Below are 23,136 nucleotides of genomic sequence, written 5' to 3'. Positions count from 1 at the left end.
ACAATATCCTATTTAACTCAATTGCTACATATTATAGTGACAATACTTGGGAAGACCCAAATGGCAGGACAAATGGAAAACCTGATGTCAATACCACTACTTTCTGAAGTGGACACAAAGGATGGGAAAATCCTCCATGAACTGGTGCAGCTCTTGAATGTAAGTTGTTGTTTAATACATTTTATAACTCATAAGATTTTCCAGAAGAACCATGTCATATGGATTTAAAAGACATGAGAGGGAGAGATTGAAGACCAAAGTGACATTTACTAAGGTACTCTTAAAAGGTAAAATTGTTTGTTTAATCATTGTCTTTGGTTGTGTTTTACAGTATGTGATGGTTGCTCCTACTCTGGACCGACAAGAACTAACAACAAAATTGCTGGGACTTTCAGAAAAGATTATTGACACTCTTAACAACCAGAAACCGAAAAACCCGTCATATGGAAAACAATTCACCGATGCCAATGAACAGCTGGAAAATGCCAAAGCAAGTGTATCGTCTGAACACGATTCTGAAGAAAGTGGATCGTCTGAACATGAAGGTATGTAATTGTTGACATCATGAGTCTACAGAAAGATTTCTTCTCACACATTGACAGACACTGATAAGCGACTCTCTCTCTCTTCACAGATTCTGACGACTCTTCTTCTATGGAGGTAAATGAAGAAGCTACTGAGATTGTAGTGAGATGAAAATGGAACTTATAGTATCTATAAATTTGTTCCTTCAGTACTGAACACATGCAGTCATAAGTAGAGCAGAAGCAGTCGTTACTAATATGAAGTCAAACTTCAGTGCAAACTTTCAGTTTTTCATGTGTACCATTTCTTTACTCAGAGCAGGTTCACTCTTACTTCATATAGAAATATGGTTAAACATTGTATTTGGGCTGATGTTTGAAGTCATAGATGACCAGATCAAACCTGACATTGCATGTCTCATTATTTTGTGAAAATCAGGAACAAGCACTACTGGAGCGCGTCAAAAACTTCACAGCGACGATCATGTCTTCCACCTCAGAGTATAAAGTGGAGGAGATCCTGGGCTCTGGTTCCTTTGGCATCGTGGTCCAGTGTTTGAAAATGCCCTCCAATGAAACGGTGGCGTTGAAAATCACCAAAGACAAAATGCATAGTAAGACCATCCAAGAAGCAAAAGAAGAGGTAACCCATTAAAACACTCATCACCACATTCATGTTTCTACAGCAGTTGGTTTCATGTGATCTTGTGTCATTCTAGGTGGCGATGCTGAACTCCCTGAAGGCTTTGGGCTCTAAACAATTCAACATTGTGAGCTGCAACGACTCCTTCATGTTTGATGGATTGTTGTGCCTTGAGTTTGACAAGCTGGATATCAGTCTGGAGGACTACATCACTGCTCAGCCGCCTCTTCAACTGAAAGAGATTCGTCCGATTCTCCAACAGGTTTCACCTTCTTATGTTCTTTTAGCGTTTTTACATTTTTTTTATCTCCTTTTATATCTCTTGATTTCATGTTTTGATTGACTAAAAATTCGCTGCTGCAACTTTCATGATAACATAGCTCCCATTTTAAAGTAAGAGGAAAGAAAAGATGAACGCTCCAGTAACGGATTAACACCGTGTTTAGGGCTTGTGGATTCATGTGTATCTGCAGTTTTTTGAATTGATAGTAAAAATAGAGAAGTTTTTGAAATGCATTTCATTTTCCTGTGGTTGTGTCTTCTGTTTCAGATGGCTGTAGCTCTGAGGTTCCTGAAGGACGACGGATTGATTCACACCGACTTAAAGCCGGAGAATATTATGCTGGTAGACCGTGTCCAACAGCCACTTAAAGTGCAATTAATTGACTTTGGTGAGGCGATGCGCGATCCTCAAGAATGGGTGGGAGCAACTTTCCAAACTTTGTTGTACAGGTATGAAAACCAGATCTGTTCTGCATATCTGGAACACATCTGGATCCGCACGCTGAGCTGACTTCTCAGTTTCTTTATCAAACCACCTCATAACCACCTTCCTGTTTCCGTGTCTTTTTCAGAGCTCCTGAGGTTCTGCTGGGAGTTCTTTGCAACTGCGCTATTGACGTCTGGTCATTGGGGTGCATCGCTGGAGAATTGCTGAGGGGAACTCCACTGTTTGAAATCTGGTCTGAAGATGAACTGGTCAGTAATACAATTCAGACAGAACACAAATACTCATTCCAACCTCTTTGACAGGAGTTGTAATAAGTCATTCATGATACGGTTTGTAGTCAGCAGTTTTAAGCACTTAGTTGTTGCATAGATGTGTAATACATCTTCTACTCAAATTAGTACTACAAATAATACATATTACCTGGAGTATTATTGCTGTGTCTTTTGAAAGCATACTCTGACACTGTGTTGACTCTGCAGATGGAAAAGATGGTATCCCTCATTGGCATGCCACCAGACAATGTGATGGAGCAAGGATATAATACTGATGTGTACTTCTATGAGACAAGCTCAAGCAAGTCGACCCAGGGTTGGGTTTCAAAGGTACTATTTGCTGTCTCTCTTTCAATTGTGTTAATAAGTGAAAGTTGTCTATTTTCTGTTGCCTTCTGCATCGGTAGTAAATTAATTCCTTCCTCCCTTCAGCCATCACATCGCCCCCACGACCCCAACGTGAAACTGCACCATCTTTTAAAGGTAGTTGAACTTTCTTGGAAAACATTTGTGTTTCGGAACAAGTTCAGTTGTTTTTGCTTTGCTTTTCTGTCCATGCTTTTTCTGTCCCTTCAAGGTCCCTGGTGAAATTCCAACAGGAGATGAGCAAGCTGTTGAGTGTGACCGGCTGTGCTTCATTGATTTGTTGGAGAAGATGCTCCACATGGATGCTTCGGAGAGGATCACACCAGAAGAGATCCTTTCCCATCATTTCATCACAATGAGCCATCTCAATCATCAAAGCTACAACAGCTAGTAAGTGTGTGTACAAGTATTCAATGCCATCGTGCAAAAAATATATGAAGTTGTTTTGAGCTTCATGATTGTTTCTCTTCCAGTGTGACATCTTCCATCGAATGCATGAAGGTCTGCAACAACTGGAGCTTTGATGGCGGAGAAGATGCTCAGCAATCCATCGCCAACACTCCCAACTCTTCTAACGCTGAGAGCAACATGGTGATCATGGAACATCCTCTAAACAGTGAGGAGGAGCCCTCAGTGCCAGGGGTCTTCATCAGAGGAGAGAACAGTTCACCTAAAGAAAGATATTTGGAGGTTCTGAACCGTTCAGAGTGTGTCAGCAGGTATTTTCCAAACTTTATCCCTCTGATGATTTTTTTGTATTTTGAACAACCCGACTGATATGCAGTGAAAGTAACAATCTTCTGTCTTATTTTGAAAGATCGCCAGGGCAAAATGAGGACGAGACTCGGTGCACGACTTCTGACTGCACGACTTCTGACTGCACGACTTCTGACTGCACCTCTGCCGCAAAGGAAAAAACCCCATTGGACAGTGACACGAGTAAGAACATCGATAACGAGACATCCTCTTAGGAAAATCATTGAAAAATAACTTAATCAGTTGGATGGGCTTTATTTTACATTTAGCTAACTTAGATAGCAGCACTAACCTTGGTTGATGAGATGTTTAACCAGCGTTGTCATTTAATTTTTCAGAATTCAGCACACCAGAAACGGAGAATAGCTTGTCGCCATACAAATACTGTGGCAGAGAGAGGAATGTTGAGGATGAATACCTGGAGACATCTTCGACCAAACACATGGAGGTCTTCAGCAAGGGCAGCGTTGATGGAGAGGAAAAGGTTCAGCCTTCTTCCTCCAACACCACCGGCTCTGACAGCAACCATCTGACCAGGAAACATCCTCTGTCTGAGCTGTGCCGTGAGGACCAAGTAAAACAGCTGATGGCTGTAATGAAAGAAAGGAATGAGAAAATTGAGGAGCAGCTAAGAAAAGGAGAAGATTTCCTGCTGCGTGCAAGGATGAACAACCTTGTGATATCAGGACTTGACTTAACCCATTGTACCTCTGTACAGACTACAGCAGGTGACAGGGAGGGTGAGGCTGCACTAAGAGCTGAACGCCACACATTACAGCAGCAAGTCATTGACTTCTTCAGTAGCAAAGACATTCTGATAGACAGGCAAAATATATCTCTTTGCCACACTGGGCCCCAAAGACAAGACCACAGGTCCAGCATCATCGTTCGCTTTGTGAATAGAAAACACAAAGATGAGGTGTTAAAGCAGTCGGAAAAATTGAAGGGCACAGGGGTAACTGTAGAAGAGCATCTGATTGAGAGAAACGCCAAAATTGCAAGGCAAGCTAGAATCCTGAAAGAAGAAAGGCGGATTCAAGACACTTGGACGAGCAACTGCAATGTAATGATTCAACTAAATGGCCTGCCGGAGCTGGCCACAGTGATCATAGTCGGAGACATCAGAGAGCTGGATCCATACAACCGGGAGGATGAATCACATGTTGGAGAGGTGGATTAGGGTGGTTATTAGGGTCCGAGCACTGACAGTGCATATGACCCTATTGAAACCGTAGGATTATCAATTCTTATTCTTATTCTTATCATCGTTGTTATTATTATCGTTATTGTTAATATTAATATTGTTGTTATTGTTAATATTATTATTACTGTTGTTATTGTTAATATCATTATTATTATTATCATCGTTGTTATTATTATCGTTATTGTTAATATTAATATTGTTGTTATTGTTAATATCATTATTATTATTATTATCATCGTTATTGTTAATATTAATATTGTTGTTATTCATTCATTCATCCATCCATTTTCTCCCTCTTATCCGTTTCCGTGTCGCGGTGGTGTCAGTCTGAGCACCGTCACCCAGATCACATTGCACCGATTAAGAACCTTCCTGCAGGTGGTGAGCCCATGGGAAGGTGACGCCCGGGACTATTGTTGTTATTGTTAATATTATTATTGTTGTTGTTATTGTTATTGTTAATATCATCATTATTATTATCATTAGCATTATTGTTAATATTATTATTATCGTTATTGTTAATATTGTTGTTATTGTTAATATTATTATTGTTGTTGTTATTGTTAATATCATTATTATTAGCATTATTGTTATTGTTAATATTAATATTGTTGTTATTCTTAATATTATTGCTATTATTATGATTATTGCCGCCGGCCCCCCCCCAACTCTCTCCCTACCTCCCCTACCCAAACCAAGGTGTGTTTCCAATGTTTGTATCTCCCCTCCAATCTATCTCTCTGTCTATTCTATCCCTTCCTCTCCTCCATCCCCTCCCCCCAACCGGTCAGCAGAAAGCCGCCACCTCTGAGTCAAGCAAAGGTTTCTTCCTGTTAGAGGGAGTTTTTCCTTTCCACAGTCGCAAATCAATCTGCTGCTCATGTGGATTTGTTGGGTTTTTCTCTTTTCTCTGTTAAAAGCATCTAGAAATGACTGTGTTGGTATTTGGTGCTATATAAATAAAGTTGAATTGAATTGAACTGAATTGAATTATTATTATCATCATTATGATTATTCTTATTATTATTCTTGTTATTATTCTTATTATTTGGGGGAGTTACACATGTGACTTGCGAAATGGCTCAACGGCGCCACCTGCAAAATTGGAGAAAGGTAGCCCCAGAATCCCATTTCACCAAGAGCTCCGAAAATCAGCACACAGGTAGTAACAGGCCAAGACAAACCAAAATCTCTCTTACGGCCAAACCAAAAACTCAACATGTGAAGACCGCTGCCGAGCGCCGCCGCGATTTTCTTGCTGATTCGTGATCTGCATTTGGGCGTCTTACCCGGAAAATATGAATTTTGACTGGATAGCGTCGCAGAATTCCTCGAGATTCCCTCGAATTACGTAGTCGGGAAACTCCTCGTCAACCGCCATTTAGAATTTTTCTCTTCAGCGAACATTCAGATCGTCACCAGAACGTATTAAAAACTCACTCCACTTTAACACTTAAAAACAACGTCAATAGTGACGCTTTTGAAAGGTAAAACGACGTATTTTTGATTATTTTGACTTTCCAATCCTAAAGTTTCATAACCTTTTATGGTTCAGAAAAAAAGTTAACTGAGCAGGAAGAGGAAGAGGAAGAGGAAGAGGAAGAGGAAGAGGAAGAGGAAGAGAGACACGATTTGATTTGTTATTGACCAATATAATAAAAAAAACATGACACACATTTACCAGGTTATTAAAAAACCATCCATCCATCCATCCATCCATCCATGTATCCATCCATCCATCCATCCATTTCATTCATTCATTCATCCATTTTCTTCCGCTTATCTGGGGCCGGGTCACGGGGGCAGCAGTCTAAGCAAGGAAGCCCAGACGTCCCTCACCCCAGACACGTCCTCCAGCTCTTCCGGTGGGACCCCAAGGCGTTCCCAGGCCAGCCGAAAGACATAGTCTCTCCAGTGTGTCCTAGGTCTGCCCCGAGGCCTCCTACCAGAGGGACATGCCCAGAACACCTCCCGAGGGAGCCGTCCGGGGGGCATCCCAAACAGATGCCCAAGCCACCTCAGCTGGCTCCTCTGGATGTGGAGGAGCAGCGGCTCTACTCCGAGCTCCTCCCCGGTGACTGAGCTCCTCACCCTATCTCTAAGGCAGCGCCCAGCCACCCTACGGAGGAAACTCATTTCAGCCGCTTGTATCCGGGATCTCCTTCTTTTGGTCAGGACCCAAAGCTCATGACCATAGGTGAGGGTAGGAACAAAGATCGTCTGGTAAATCGAGTCCATAAAAGTTATGAACAGAACCGGAACAAAGGACAGCCCTGCCGCCACGACAGGCACCAGAGACCCTGTGACTACATCTCAGTTTTCCACTGGTTCTACATCTTTGCAACCAACTGCCATGGCAGCATCGGGCTCTTCACAAGGATGAGCATCCTTTTTGTTTTGGCTTTCTGCACTTTTTGTAGTCATGAGTGACGCTTCTGCTGCTGTTTCAGTCCTTCTTTCAGAAGTTGCATCCTCTTTTCCTTCGTGTTTTGAAGCACAAATCCGCATGTTGCCTTCGATGAAGGAGAGATGGCAAGCGATGAACCGATCCACTCTTGTAGGTAGTTTTGTATGTTTGAAAAGGCCACGCTTAATGTTTTTGAACTCTGCTTCAACAGCGGCCGAGCTTGCGGTGATGTCAGTGGCTTGGAAGAAAGGGACCATCACTCCTGTCCACAGTGGTAAGTAGCTCACCAGTCTTATTATTTGCGGAATGATCTCGGGGAGATAGTGGATATTGTCTCGATCCCCATCAGCCATGGCAAGCGACCTGCTGTTCTCACATATTTCTGTTACCCACTGTTTTAGGACAGTCTGGATCGGATCACATGGCTCGGCTTCTCCCAGTTCTTTTCCCTCTCCATCTGGAGGTACGACAGACATTTCTGCAATGAGGGCTTTCAGGCATTTTTTGCAGATCTCTGATATGAGAGGCACTCGCAGAGTGCCAGAGCAGTGGGAGCATGTAGCACTTGTTTTACATGCTCCAGTGACTGTCATTTGATGAGGTGTGTCATTACCCTAACAAAATAATCTTTTATGCGTGGTGTTTTGCAGACTGCTTCCCTTGTAGGACACCAAAGCACTCGCTGATGTAAGCTTTTAAATCACGGTGAGAAGTAAAAGCCTTCACTAGAGCACCAAGAAAAGCCAGAGAAAAATCACTCACGACTTCTTTTGGCACTGGTGCACCTGCACGGATCCACTCTGTGAGCCGGTGTGCTATTGCACCTGTATCATGCCTTTCTGACAGCATCTGGACCACAGCGACACCGGAGATGTTGGGGCCTGTCAGGACTCCTTGATATAGGAATATGTGTCCAGATGGGCCAGTTGGTCTTGCCAGTTTTTTCACCACTGAGCCTGTCGCGTCAAAACACACTCTGTGGGGAGTTTTCTTTGCAACTGTTTTGTCCGTGTGCATTTGCGTCTGACTACAGTAGTGGCAGAAAAACTGTAGTCCCATGTCTCTGATGCCACCACTGTATTTTAACAATTGAAGTGACGTTATTGGCTCTTTGTCACTCAATTCCATGTCATTTCTCTCTTGCTTTGCTTTCCGCAGGGGAGCCAAAGTGGGTAGACGGCTCAGCTCTGGATCTCCAAAATCCATCAGTTTGGCAGCCTGTGATGCTCGCCATACATGGGGTTCCTTCCTGCCCTCACACAGTTCTGTGGCTACCTGCACACGCACGTGTCCGGACATGAAGCGCTTGCAGTGACCTGTGTGCTTGGACTCATTGATGTTTTCAATATTGCACTTCAGGATCATTGGGCAGTTGTGTGCAGGCTCTTTCTCACATTTAATTTCAAGATGGCTGAGACACTCTTTGCCTCTTATCGCTGTATAATTTGTTCTCTGTGAGGGATAGACCTTGGCTCTTTTGAATACAAATGTACATGTGCTTTTAACTTCTTTCCAGATATGTTCGTTTATAATATGAGTCCAGATGCCAGGCTTCAAAATTGTATAATCCCTCTTTTGTGTTGAACACTTGTCCTTGTACTCCACTTCTTCAGGAATAAACTGTATCCACTTATCAAATAGAACATGAAACAAGAATTCCTGAAGAATACTTGAGAAAAGGAACCTGACTCGGTTGTTTCAGTGTCACTCGTTTCTGGATCTGTGGTGTGACTAGTGAACCCTAAAGCCGTCCAGACATTGTATCTGTTTAATTTCACAACAGTGTACAAGGCCTTTGCAGAGATCCTGATGTCCAGCTGCTCTCTCAGCTCAGTCCAGACTCTGGCCTTAGGGTGTGGCGATGCGTCCCTCATCCAGAAGTATGTCCTCCTTTGCTGAGCAGACAGCTTCCAGAAGGGAATCTCAGTCAACTGCTGGCTGTTTGGGCATCTAGCTGAAGGAGTTAAAAGGAGGAGAGTTAAAACATTAAAGTTAGTACTAACTAAACACATTTGCTAACAACTTTAAGAACTTTATTAGTCACTCACGAGGGGAAATTAACATGGAAACCATACTATGCTAAATGGGATGAAATTTAAAACATTGATTTATATTTCAAAGAAACTAGAAAGTACATGGAGGCTTGTTGTGGTTGTAGGAAAGTTACAAATATACTTGAGTATGTAAGGGTCCCTCTTGTGTCTGTCAAGTCTGCCATTTCCAGTCATTTACCTGTTTGTCTCTTCCTGTTTGTCTCTTCCTGTTTAATTTTGAAGTCTGTCTCATCTGTTTACACCTGTTCTCACCCCCCCGTGTTGATTTGTATCACCTGTGTCTTCCCTTGTGTATTTAAGCCCCTCTTCCTCTTCTCTTGGTGCTCAATCATCATTTGTAGCTTGTCTCGTGACCGCAGCCTTCCCCTTGTGTGATCTTTGGATTTACATCTGTTCCTGACCTATGCCTGTTTTTTGACTGCTCTCCTTTTTGGCTCTCCCTTCTGGTTTTGTAGGCCTTGTTTAAAATAAACTCTGTTAACAACCTGATCTGAGTCCGAGTCTGCTTCTGGGCTCACCACACTCCGTGACAGAATAGTGTTGAATTTTTTGACATCGCTGTAAAGATGCAACCAGGTCATTAAAATGATTACAAATAGTTCTTTTATTTTTTTGTCCATTTTTCTTTCCATTCTTCGGGCCTCAGTCCAATGTTGGGTTCTTAAATTGGCCCTCAGCTATGAAAACTTTGAGAACCCCTGTTGTCGAGTTTACACCAACCAATCTAAGTAGTTATTACCAACTATTCTCACTAACCTGTTATGGATCTAGTGCAGTCAAATGAAAGATTTTTTCTTTTTTTCTCCAATTGGCCCAGCCCCATTTACTTGAATAGCACCGGGGGAGAGCTACAGGCCGGTAATGTTTGAATCTATGTACTTTCTTTTACAGTGTACTATATGTAAATCCAAGGTAAATCTAATTGGTTTGTTTGCATTCATGAGATTTGCCATTTTTATAGTGTCTAGTCACAGCATCATCTAAATGAGAAGAGATGTGTTCCCACATGTCTGAAATAAACTTGTTCAATTTAATTCAAAAAGGAATGTAGTTCTATAAAGTCCATATTGTATTAACTGAGTAATGTACTTACCTTGAAATCAGATTCACAGCTGGGCCTTGAATCAAATCTTTTTTAATCGTTGCAGAACGTGCTTGACTGTATTTGTAAACAGTGAATTTTCTCCAAACTCCCATCCCCCAACCCATTAACCTGTATCACTCCGCCCCCTCCCCACAACACGTGTGGCACAAAGTAGTCCTAACTATTTAAACTGATGTTCACCCAAAAGAGAATTAAAAAGTTATGCCACATCGTCTATTGATAAACTTGTTATATCTGATAAACAAAAGCAGCGCAAATGATGTTTTCTGTTTCAGCAAAAGCAGCATTAGCAGTAAATAGTTGGACTATTTTCACTCAATTTCGAGAATGTGGGGGGCTGTGTGACGTTATAGTTTCATAATAAACTTGCTCTTGTCACAAACCCAAAGGACAAGACCCCAAAAATAGACACACAACAATAATCCGTTTTGAAAAACTCTTTATTTCAAAATCTCTGTGAAGTAACAAGTGAAGGTTTCCAGGGGAAGATCCGGATGGAGGTGAGAACGGCGAACTGAGGTTCAAAAACCTAAAGTTGAGGCGCGAGGAAGAAAAAGACCGTGTTGCAGCAGGGAACACTGACAGATACATGAGAAGACAAACTGTTAGATGGTGAAAACCAGAGAAGCACAAACGTTATTTCTTTCAGCACAAAGCAGCACTAATGATTGAGACTATTTTTATTCTTTTTGGACAAAGTGGAGCGTGAACTTAGAAGTTGCTTTGTTGCTGCTGCACGGTGCGCGCGCCCTCCGCCTCGCACCCGGGCGCGCGCACGCGTGCAGGCCTTTTCTAATATTTAATATCTTAAAAATTAAAGCAGCACAAACGTTATTTCTTCCAGCACAAACTGCGCTAATGCAGCACTAATGATTGAGACCATTTTTGTTCAATTTGGACGTTGACGGGGGTCTGAGTGAACTTAGATTGACCTTTTAAATATTGTTTAATAGCTTCATAACCAAACCAGCACAAACGTTTGGGACTATTTTCACAGATAGGGGGGCAGCTCCACGGAGCTCTGACACAACGCTCCGTACATACATTACTGGCGTGCGCGGGCACGCTCCCGGAGCCGCCGTGCGTGGCCGCGCACGGGGCGGCGCCGCTCCCTGTTTGCCATAGTCCCGTCGCCACACCGGAGCTCCGAACGGAGAGAGTCCCGCACCGGCTCCTGAAACCCGAACATTCCTCCTGAAGGTAAGACCCGCGGGTCCGGTCCCCCAGAGCACTGCCCCCCCCGGTCTGCCCGTTAACCAGCGCGAGCTCAGGCTAATATTAGCCGCTGGCTCCCGTTCGATGGATTGTCTCCCGGTGAACGGTCCTCGGCCACCCCGGTGAATTAGCTCCGTCCCACGGCCTCCATCCCTGGTTCTTCCCGCGGTCTACAGCCCGGTTAGCGGAGCCTGTTTCCCGGAGAACCTCCATCGTCCTCCTCTCTGGTCCCAGCCGGTGAGCAGTGTTCCGGTCGGTTGTCAGAGCGCTCCGTTAGCCGGTTCTCGACCGCTTCTAGTCCCCGGTCCTATTGTCTGGTCCCTCCCAGGGTCTGCAGGCCGGTTAGCGGGGCTTGTGTCCCGGTGAACAGTCCCCGGTCCTCCTCTGGTCCTACCGGGGGTGTGCAGGGTCACTTTCCGTTTCTTTCTCTGGTCCCACCCGGTGAGCGGTACCCGGGTTGTCAGAGCGCTCCGTTAGCCGGTTCCGGACCGTTTCTATCCCCGCTCCTACCGACTGGTCCCTCCCGGGATCCACAGGCCCGGAAGTCCACTTGAAGCAGCTTGTTTGATGTCACCGGGTTCGTTTGTTGGAGCTGCTTCACCTCCGCAGCTGGCGGGGCGGGGCGGGGCGGGGCGGGGCCCGGGGGGGTACAGGCCCCATGGAGCCTCTGTGGGCCGGTTTAGACCTAAACTGAACCCGGTTTAGATCCGGCTTGGACCTGGTCTGGGGGTGATGTGGTCTGTCAGTATTCAGAAGAAACCTGGTTTCTGGATGAGAACCACAGACTGAAGCTTCTGCTGGACTGCATCATGTTCTTCCTCACTCTTCCTCTCGCTGTGATGCAGCTCAACTCCTCATCAATGAACTGATCGGTGAGGAGAACCTCTCCGGTCTCACAGCGGAATTCATGAAACCTCAAACTGTCTTACAAACATGTCTAACGTTGGGTCCAGTCAGAACATTTCCCATATGACTCGTCATCACTTCTCCAGAGTTCATTTCGAAGTGAAGGGAGGCTTGAGAGAGAGAATTTGTCCAGACAGAGTAGATTGAACCCAAACCCTGGAGACGTGAAGCGTTCTGAGGTTCTGTAGCCACATCCAACATCCGACATCCAACATCCGACATCCGACATCCAACATCCAACAACTGCTTTGATTTTCTGCTCTTTTGTTCCGGAGAAGATTCTGTTGAACCTGAAATCTACTTTTATTGTTCCGGCTTTGGCTTCATTGTTGGAGTCAATCCGTTTAGTTTTTTTTTTTTTTTTGGGGGGGGGGGTGGGGGGGATCTTGGGGGTCTCCATAGGTTGGTAACTTTTGCTTTAGCAGCATTTGTGACATAGTTTTCACGCTGTGGGATCAGTTCTAACAATGTAGTCATCAGATTAAGAACCTGGAGATTATTTCAAGGAGACGAGGAGCTCGGGGTTGGTCTCTGTAACAGTGTGTACCAGGCCAGGGCAGGTTTTCCTCCGTCTCCACTGACAAAGGTTGTGGATTGTATCAAAAGACCCATAACTAAGGCTCTGTTTTCCACGACAAGGAATATGAGTGTATCTGCAAAACCTTCTTCACTTTTGGGGGGTCCGTTTACACAACACCAGTGTGTGGATCCACTGCATCCGAGAAGTTTTTACCTCGGCTCTCAAGGTGGACAGATTCTTTTATGGTCTTGATTCCCTCCTGCAGAGACTGCCGGAAGCGGCGAAGTGCTTCTACTGCGTTTGTGCATCACTCCCCCCACCCTCCCTCCTGTCGAAAATAGTTCCTGCTCATGCACCTGTAAACCAACATGGCGGGCCCGGAGAGGTATGACTCGTTATTCTAGTTTTATCGTCCATATCAGTAGTTTTATAGTTGAGACTCTCCCCTGATGGCGTCCGATGCTTCATCAGTCCATACGAATGTTGGTTTCTCTCGATTTTGTTCACGTTCATAGCGTATTGTTCTCTGCACACATGTCTGTGTGGTTTCCTTACAAAAACAAGCAACAGCGCCCTCCCATGTCCCGGCATACTAACTACATTGTTGTCAGTGTGTCGGCTGCTGCAGTATAAACGCAGCACTTTTTTTTAATAGATTAGGCGTTGTTGTGTAAACGGCGCCTAGCGGTTATGATTTTATGTCACTGCTCCGTTGAGGTACCTAGCACAATGGAACGGTTCCCATATGGAGGAGGTACAAAGCAGCCGTCTGCTGATTGGTCGTGACGATCGTCACTCTGGACAAGCCACAATATTTTAATGTCTCATCGGCCATAAACCCTCTGTTGTTGTTTTCATTCGCCGCGTTGTGCACACTGGTTGTTTAGTTGACTGGGTTTATTGAAATGTCGGCACTACACAGCATTGCAGTCTTTCAACGAGGTGCAGACGCTCCTCTCAGTAACAGGAGAGGAGCTGGATGCTGCTGTTCACAATGAGAACATTTTGCTGTGTCACAGAGGCTCACAACTTTACCCGGACGGCCGCCTGAGCTTTGGCCGAAACTTCTGCGTTGGTTCCGCCACGACTGTTATGTAATGACGTCACAAACATGCGTCGTTCACAACCCCACAAACATTTTAACTGTACCCTCTGTAGTGGGACCACGCAACAGAGTTGGGTCTGGGTGTGCTTTGCCGTACAGTACCGTACCGCAGTAGGACTGAGGCATGAGAGGAGCTCCAGCATCTTTAACCTTCAGCCTGCACAGATTGATTGTTGGACGTCTGTGTCCACACTAGCTGGACCCACCAGACGAGGAGGAAGACGTCTGTGTCCACACTAGCTGGACCCACGCGACGAGGAGGAAGACGTCTGTGTCCACACGAGCTGGACCCACCAGACGAGGAGAAAGACGTCTGTGAGCACTTCCTCCAGCTTAGTCAGCGTGAAGTTGACTTCCTGCCAACAGCTGGAAGCAGGCAGTTCTGGGTCGGCAGTAGGGATGGGAATTGATACGATTGTTCCGATTCCATTTTTGATTCTGTTTAATGATTCAATTCTTTATCGATTCTCTTATTGTGTTTTTTTTTAAAAAGGAGAATTAACAGGTAGATTACTAGGGGTGGGAATTGATAAGATTTTATAAATTCTCCCAACAATTCCTGAGTATTTTGTTTGAGGGGAAAAAAAGTAGTTTTACAGTTTTCTGCACCAAAAGGAACAATTTTATTTTTTCCAAACATGAAACTTGAATTATAATTTTTTCCTTAAAAAAATAACGATCAAATGTGTATTTGCCTTCATTGGATGCCCCCCGTGGAATTTACACTTCAAATTTTGTGCTGTTGACCAGTGAACCCTCTCTGGGAGGTCGGAGACTGGAGAGGAATGAGGAAGTGATGTACGAGGAGGAACACGTTCTCTCGATCTGCAGGGAATCCTGTGTTTTCATATTGTGTTGGTTCTTTATTAGACGGGATATTCAACACAGAATGATGTAATACATAGATATACAGTGGTTACCCTCTACTAGATTAGGGAGTCACGGCGCAGGTTGTTTTGACTATCAGAGTAAACCGGAGTACCGGAGGAGAACCAGCACACAGAGAGAGAACATGAAAACCACACAGAAAGGCTCCTGCCGGGATTTGCACAGAGACTTTTATTTTTTTAACTGGACCTTGTGGCTGTGAGGCAAGAGGCTGTGGACTCTGTGGATTCAGGACGTGGTGAGAGGAACATGTATTACTGTATCCTATTATTTAGTCGTTTATCGTCTCCCACTTTAGACCTTCTTCCTCCATGTTTTCTCCTGGCTGAAGGAGGTCTGGTCACAGTGTGACGTCATGCAACGTACCGCAACGCGACTTGACGTCGTGTCGGGAAATGAATCGTTAAGAAGAATCGATCACATTTAAGGTGTACGATTCCCATGGAATTGATCAATTGGAACCGGTTCTCAGTCAGAACCGGTTTTTGATTCCCATCCCTTGTCGGCAGCGTCTCTCACACTGTCAGTTATACTCCGCAAACCTTTCATCGTCCTGATGCTTCTCTCAGGAACACGTAGGAACACGTGTGGACTGCAGGAAAGAAGCAACTGAAAGCAGAAGATGAAGAAAATCCATCTCCACAGGCTGTCAGAGTCTCCTGAAGGGACAGGAAGAAGAAGCTCTCAGGAACAACCTGTGATTTCTCACTACAGAGATCCAGCAGTTATGTAAAGTGTTGATTAGAAACCTTTGTTGTTGCCCCTCGGTCCAGTCGGGGGCGTCAACATTCATGCGAGCAACAGGAATTGCGACCAGCTTCTGGACCCTGCTCAGGCTTGTTTATGGCCGCTGCTCCTCGCCGCCTCGCTCCTTCACTGCTGCTAGACATTCCTGTGACGCTGCTAGTCCGGGCAGGTCGAGGAGCACGCAGCTCCATGATCGCAGCTCTGGGTTCACGTCCGCTCCTTTTGCCTTCTTTAGTATTTTCTACTGATGGAGGTTTTATTTACATGCAGCTCAGCCACCAAACACTTGCAGCCTCCACTCCCTCATGCAGTCCAGGTCACAGACGGACGACTTGGGTCAACGTGACGGCACCAAAAATTAAATTGGGGGAAAAAAGGAACTTCTCGTCTGTTGGATCGGACCAACCGGGTCTCACATCTTTTCCTTCCTTCTGCTAGAAACCAAACGGGACGTCCAAACCTGCATCAACGTTCAGAACACAACCTTCATTTCCTCCCTGCTGTCTCACCCACCGGCAGGAGTTCTTCACCTGTCTGGTCACAATGTTATGGCCCATCACTGTAGAAATGACCGTCCTGGAGTGACTCCTGAGCAGAAACGGTAGAAAATGTCTGGTATTTCTTCGTTGTAAAGCTCTTTTGCTCTGAATCAAAGACATTGGTGCCACATTTCTAAGATCCGCTTCATGCATTAGTGGGACAGGCTTGTTGAAGCTTTTCTTGGCTGTTGACTCTGGTTTGAGGACTGGGTGAAGAAACCGACTTGTTGGCAGTTGATTTTCCAAACAGCAGCTCAGTGTTTGAATGACGCGTCCAAACTCTGGCCAGATCCTGGTAACAGGAAGTGAATATCTGCAGGTGTGGCTCCCCAGTGGGAGATGAAATCTCCTTCAACTCTGCTGGTTTTTCCACTCTTATCTTCTCAAGTTGTTGTTGTGACTGTGGAGGGACTCCAGTGGTTGAATAGCAGTGATGAGAGCGGCCGGTGGTCCTGGGTTAAAGTCTCAGTGGAGACTGGAGGCTTTGGAGGGACGGCCTCATGAGAATGACACGTAAACACGGCTCTTCCTGCTTTTGTTTGAGCACAGAGAGCCGATCCCGAGAAGAAGACCACCTCGACCTCAGAGAAACCAGAACCAGCGACGCCCCGGAGGATCAGTTCATATCTGAGTTTACGGGACATGAAGTGACATTTAGAGCAGACAAACGTTAAAAACAGAACTTCAACGTGACGAGTGATCAGTGTTTCTAATACCTCGGGAAGCCCGGTTGTACAGTGATGGTAGAAATAGTTGAACACTTTCTCTCCGGTACTTAAAGGCATTGACTTGATTTTTAATACATGTTTATATTTTAGTGACTAAAAAGGATTCAGGAAAATGTAATTATTGTAATTTTATCTTCTTCTTTTGTGGATATCGTGATAAAGAGTAAGAGATCACAGATTTAGTTTTAGGTTTTGTCCCAAAGAGAGAAGTTTAGTCATTAAAACATCTCAAGTAGTTCAGAATAAACTCAGAATGGTGAATAGATTTGATGTAAACTTTTTGTCTCATGGTTACTGTTGATGCCCATTGATTCAAGTGTCGGTGAATGGAAATCCAGGCTAGATTTAAAACGCTGCCCCCTGCAGGCCGAGTAGTGCAGCGCAATGCTGTTTGTCTTCCAGTAAATCCTATTAAAATGTTTTGTGTGCCACAGTAAATGAATATTTCTCCAGCAGTAATGCTGGCGGTGAGGCTGTCTCTCTGTTTCCAGGTTTTAATCAAAGCTTCTTTCACTAAAGTGTTGGAAGTTGAGGTTTGTTGAAGCGCTGCAGCTCAGTTTGTCCGTCCATCTTCACATTGTTGATGGAAGCGTTGTGCCACAGGGAGCTTGTTTCCTCCTGGGTACCGTTCTAGTAGGTTGGACTGGCCGGACGTCTTTCAGTGGCTCTTTGCTGCTTGACACTGTCCAGACTCCGTCCATAAACTGGTGCTGTTGACCAGCGGCCGTCGTTTCATCGCGGTCGATGCAGCCTCTGAACATCTCTGTGGTCACACTTCTGTTGTGCCAAAAGTTCACAATCTTTTCCCTGTGACCCAGATCTCACACACACACACACACACACACACACACACACACACACACACACACACACACACACACACACACACACACACACACACACACACACACACACACACACACACACACACACACCTCCCCCGCTCTGCATCCAGTGCAGCCTGACGTCTCGTCACGACTCCCTGAGAGAAACGAGTCACTGCAGCGTTCGTCCAACAGGACAGAAGCTTCTTCCAGACACTTCCACAGTCCGGACCGTCACACACTCTTTCTCACCCCCCCCCTCCATCCCTCCGTCTCCAGACACCCAGACATGGCTGACGATGAGGCGACTCCTGAGCAGCTCGCAGCCATCGCCGCCGAGAACGAGGAGGTGGAGACGGTGAACTACAAGCCGCCGGCCCAGAAGACGGTGCAGGAGATCCACGAGCTGGACAAGGACGACGAGAGTCTGCGCAAGTACAAGGAGGCTCTGCTGGGACCCGGGGTCAGCCTGGCAGGTGTGTGCACATGTGTGTAGAAGAGACATTGTCTTAATCCAGGGAACCTCTGCTGACCTAAATATGATCGGCACATTAAAAAAACTTTGAACTGAACTGGGCTTCTCTCAGCTCACATGCTTCAGGATCAGTTCAACATTCAGTCAGTAGAATTCAAATCATTGTTAGAATCATCGAAATCATTATTATAGTTTGTGATTCTCACGAAGCAGGAAACATTCAGAAATACTTAACGTGGATTAGTTGTCCGATGACATGAGTTTTCTAGTGTTTAGTTCTACAACAGGAAAGGTTTTCACATCACTTACAATTCTTTTCCACCTTTTTATGATTCTCCCTCATTTCCCATGATGCAGTTTGATGCAGCAAGAAGCTGTACACACACACACACACACACACACACACACACACACACACACACACACACACACACACACACACACACACTGCATGTAAGAGTTGAGTGTTAAATGATCTTCTTGGACAACCAGCTGACAATCCTGTGTGTTTCTTCGATCCCGGTTTCAGATCCCAGCTCTCCAAACGTCCTAGTGACCCGGATGAGTCTGCTCTGTGATGCCGCCCCCAACCCCCTGGTCCTGGACCTGCAAGGTGAGTCAGTCCCTGTCTGGACTCGTCTTTTACCTCTGCGGGGCCACGGCAGCGTCTCTGGAGACGTGTTTTCTTCGTAACTCTGCAATGGCTTCGTTAGACTCTGATGTGATGTGTTTCACTGAGCGGCTGTCACTCAGACCCGGAGCGGCTGTCACTCAGACCCGGAGCGGCTGTCACTCAGACCCGGAGCGGCTGTCACTCAGACCCGGAGCGGCTGTCACTCAGACCCGGAGCGGCTGTCACTCAGACCCGGAGCGGCTGTCACTCAGACCCGGAGCGGCTGTCACTCAGACCTGGAGCGGCTGCAGTCCTCTCCTGGTTTGGCTCTCGATGGGAACAGTGTTCTCATGGTTTTACTCCAGCGAGGAGCTCGCAGACGCTCCAGCTCTGGATGTAGTTCTGCGCCAGCTGGCCCACATTAGAACCAGATCAGAACATTCTGTCCCGGGTGTCTCTCCAGTCTCTCTCCTCTCAATACAGTTTCCTCGCTCTGGAAAGAAAAGAAAAGAAAAACAACTCGCATTTCCTGATTCTGATTCCTTCAGGAAAATAGATTTTTTTAATTTTTAGTTGTTTGGTTTACGGTCACTGAAGGTCTGCAGAGGATCCTTAACCACAGTTACTTCCTTCCTGAGTACTGTAGTGACCTGGGTTGGGATTAGATACTGAAATCATAACTTGTTACTACATGTCAGTACTATGTGGAGGAAGATGCTCTATAATCTAGATGTTAGTGGAGGGAGGTGCTCTCTAATCTGGATGTTAGTGGATGAGGGTGCTCTATAATCTGGATGTTGGAGGAAGAAGATGCTCGATGATCAGGTTGTTGGATGAGAAGGATGCTCTATAATCTGGATGTTAGTGACGGAGGATGCTCTATAATCTGGATGTTGGAGGAGGAGGATGCTCTATAATCTGGATGTTAGTGAAGGAGGATGCTCTATAATCTGGATGTTGGGGGATGAGGATGTTCTATAATCTGGATGTTAGTGAAGGAGGATGCTCTATAATCTGGATGTTGGAGGAGGAGGATGTTCTATAATCTGAGCCTCTGTTCTGCTCATTAGTCAGTGTGACTTTGGTTCTAGTTCAAAAAGAAGAATCCATTTATATTCCAATAAAGACGACAGCCACATCCAGAGCTTTCAATAATCCACAGCTGCAGTTTGATTTGGATTTTCTTCCATTTTTTAAAATTGTCCTTCACGTTCCTGTTTCTTATATTTCATCTTCGCAGCTCGTCTTTGTTTCAAAATCCAGTCTGGATCAATCAGTTTTGGGTTTTTAAGGCAGTGATGTGACAAATCTCTTCTCTTCAGACTTTGTTCTGTTACATTTAATATTCAGAGTCTGTAAGTCTTAGAATTCATGAAGTCCAAATCCTGATGTGTGTGTTCAGAGTATAAAGGTTCCAAGAGTACCAGATTAAAGTGTGTTTGTGTTTGTGTTCTGCCAGGAGACCTGGAGGCCTTCAAGAACCAGTCGTTCATCCTGAAGGAGGGAGTCGAATACAAAATCAAGATCGGCTTTAAGGTGAGAGCCTCACTCACTGATTCCGGCCGGGACGAGAGAAAGAACACTGTTATTACCATCTGCTTCAGTTGGTTTTGTGCTGGACGCCTCCGGATGCTTCCGTCAGCTCTGTGAAACTTTGTGTCCTCAGGTCAACAGGGAAATCGTCTCGGGTCTGAAGTACGTCCAGCAGACGTACAGGAAAGGAGTGAAGAGTGAGTCACAACCTTTCCTTTCACCTCTTTTCACTCTTTTTATTGATCCGGCACCGATCCACCTGAACCGACTGAGCAGCATAGGAAGAAAGTTCTAGAGAACCAGAACCAGGCTGAAGATAGTGAGAGGAAAGAGAGAACCAACAGGTTGACCCTCACATCTGGCTCTGTTCCACTTGTCCCGACTCAGCCTCACTTCTTTTCCTTTACAATGGAGTACGACCACGGTGTGGGCGGAGCTTTTCCCCGTGGCGTCCAGTCACCCTGGGAGCGAGCCTGCGTTGGTTATCAGCTCAGGAAATAAATTAAATAGTAAATCTTTTTATTCATTGGCGATAATATCACAAAATGTGGATCATTACGATCGTGCTTCGCTGTCCGGTGTTTCGGATTAACTGGTGCCCCTGTTAACTGGTGACTTCTGCCAACAACCGTTAGCAGCAGCTGATGTTAAAATACGACAAACAAACACGACGACACTTTAATGGAAATGCGGTTAAACGACGTTCACCAGGACGGCTACGGATTTCTAACATCTGCTGTGAAAAGGGGGCGCTTGAGGAAGCGGGTCTCCAGTTAACAGGGAAACCGGTTAATCTGAAACACTGGTGGGTGGGAGGGAGGGAGGGAGGGGGGGGAGGGAGGGAGGGAGGGGGAGGGGCTTCATTCAGAAAGTGACCATGTGGCTCAAACACTCTCCTCTGTGGCCAGTTGACAAATCGGACTACATGGTGGGCAGCTACGGCCCGCGGCCCTCCGAGTACGACTTCCTGACCACTTCGGAGGAGGCTCCTAAAGGCGTCCTGGCTCGAGGGAACTACGTCATCAAGTCCAAGTTCACCGACGACGACAAGCACGACCACCTGTCCTGGGAGTGGAACCTGAACATCAAGAAGGACTGGAAAGACTGAAACCAGGCCTTGGAGTTGGTCTGTGGGGGGACAGAGGGGAGGAGGGGGGGAGTAGCATCCCTCCCTGCTCCTGCTCCAGCCCCCCCCCCCCATCCGCCACCGTTTCTGCCTTTGTTTTGACATTGTGGTGCATTTCATGCTGTCATGCCTTAGTTCCTGCCTCGCTGTCTTAAGCCCTCCACCCCCACCACCCTCCATCAGTAGCAGCAGTAGCAACCCCACCCCCACCCCCCCCCACCCACCCCAAACCGTCCATCTCTTCCTGGACTTTTATTTGCTTCTGACATCAGTTTATCACCAAACTAGAAAATTCCACACGACTTCACTTTCCCCACTTTTCTGTTTTTCACTTGTTTGGAAATAAAAACTAAACGAAGTTTTCCGTTGCGACAAACTGGGAAGTGGGAAAAGTCCCTTCACATTTCCCCTCCTCTTCCTCCTCCTCCTCTTTCTTCTTCTGGTTGTTTTTTTTGCTGCTCGGAGAGATTAAACCCCTTCTTTCCTCTTCCTCCTCCTGCACCTCCTCCTCTTCCTCTCCAGTGTCTTCCTCTGTGTCACATGGTAAAAGCAACTGTACAATCAGCTTTTCTTTGCCTTTTTTTATATAGAAATGTATCGATGGTTGTGTATTGTGATTGTATCCACATCACTGTTAATCAGCTGCTGTGTTCACCCCCCCCCCCCCCCCCCTTTTGATATAATCACCGATACCTGCCTTCTACCAGCGGATCACCTGCTCTCCGGCCCCCCCCCTCCCCCCTCCCTCGCTCTCACTTCACGCTGTGCACATGTCCACTATAGCCCCACCCCCCCCTGCCTGAGTATAACTTCCTGTAATCGGTGTGGGGGGGGCAGAATGTTCAAACTATTTAGAAAACACACATTAAAGATTGGCACTTGTCCTTGATTCCATGAGGCCTTAGAACAAAACAACTCCAAGAGAAAGAAACAATACTTCTTATTATGTTTCCCCTTTTGCCTTAAAGTTCGTGTCCCCCTGGACCCCCCCCCCCCCCCCACAAACACACACACACACACAGGAGAGAGGCCACCCCTCCTACCCCCACCCCCCAGGAAGGAGGCGGAGCCAGGTGACCCCTGTGGTGTCTGGTCAGAGGATAAAGGTTCAACATGTTGCTGTTCTGTCACAACACCGTGTCTTCTGGTGGTGTTGAGGAGGAGGAGGATGATGATGACGAGGATGAAGATTATGTATTCCTGCTCCATACATTCCTTCACATTGTACAGTTTGTATTAAACGCTGGCTGCTGGTGGGTCGTATCTTTATCATCTCGGTCAATAAACATTTTTGCTCAATTTGGCCTCAAACTGGTCATTTTTTATTTAGAATGAAGCGATTAAAAAAAAAATAAAAAATTTTTGCTTTAACTTGTCTAAATATACTTTCTTCCATATCTGATACTTTCCCATCATATATATTTTCCACTCTTCCTCAGACACACTGATCAACTGTTGGTAATTGAACCAACAACCACTTGAAAATGGATCGGACCTGTGTTGCCAGATATGGTGGTATCCCCCAATTGGGGAGTCAAACTCTTACCTTTTGTAACTTTACCAAGTGTGTATTTGTCCCGTCACGGAACTGCAGCGACTTTGGCTATTTGTCTGGCAAACGCTCTGATTGGTGGAAGCAGATGGCGTTTCACTTTGGAGACTCTTCTTCTTCCTTTGCAGAATCAAACACTCGTTCACAAGACTTTAAAAATGAACAGCATTTTACATAATGAGACTCCAGGACCAGAGAGGCAGCATCAAAAAGATTTAGAATCCCCCCCCCCCCCCCACCACCACCCCCCAGTGGCTGCTACAATACTTTATATTTGCATACGACGACTCAGAACATGATCTTC

The 23,136-nt window shown here is 45.7% G+C and overlaps 1 protein-coding gene across 1 annotated transcript; it reads left to right on the top strand.

Moving 5' to 3' along the window:
- Window positions 1–11,141: 11,141 nt before the first annotated feature.
- Window positions 11,142–22,579, top strand: LOC308110345 (rho GDP-dissociation inhibitor 1-like). The gene is made up of 6 exons (XM_080464584.1): window positions 11,142–11,261; window positions 17,813–18,009; window positions 18,538–18,621; window positions 20,081–20,157; window positions 20,288–20,351; window positions 21,063–22,579. Exons 2-6 carry the CDS (start codon window positions 17,823–17,825, stop codon window positions 21,260–21,262), a joined length of 612 nt encoding a protein of 203 aa, XP_080320710.1. The 5' UTR covers window positions 11,142–11,261; window positions 17,813–17,822; the 3' UTR covers window positions 21,263–22,579.
- Window positions 22,580–23,136: the final 557 nt, after the last annotated feature.

This window comes from Lipophrys pholis (assembly GCF_963383615.2).
Source record: "Lipophrys pholis genome assembly, chromosome: 5".
Taxonomy (NCBI): Eukaryota; Metazoa; Chordata; class Actinopteri; order Blenniiformes; family Blenniidae; genus Lipophrys; species Lipophrys pholis.
Note: the sequence above shows the minus strand (reverse complement) of the source record. Positions and strands in the feature narration are given on the sequence as shown.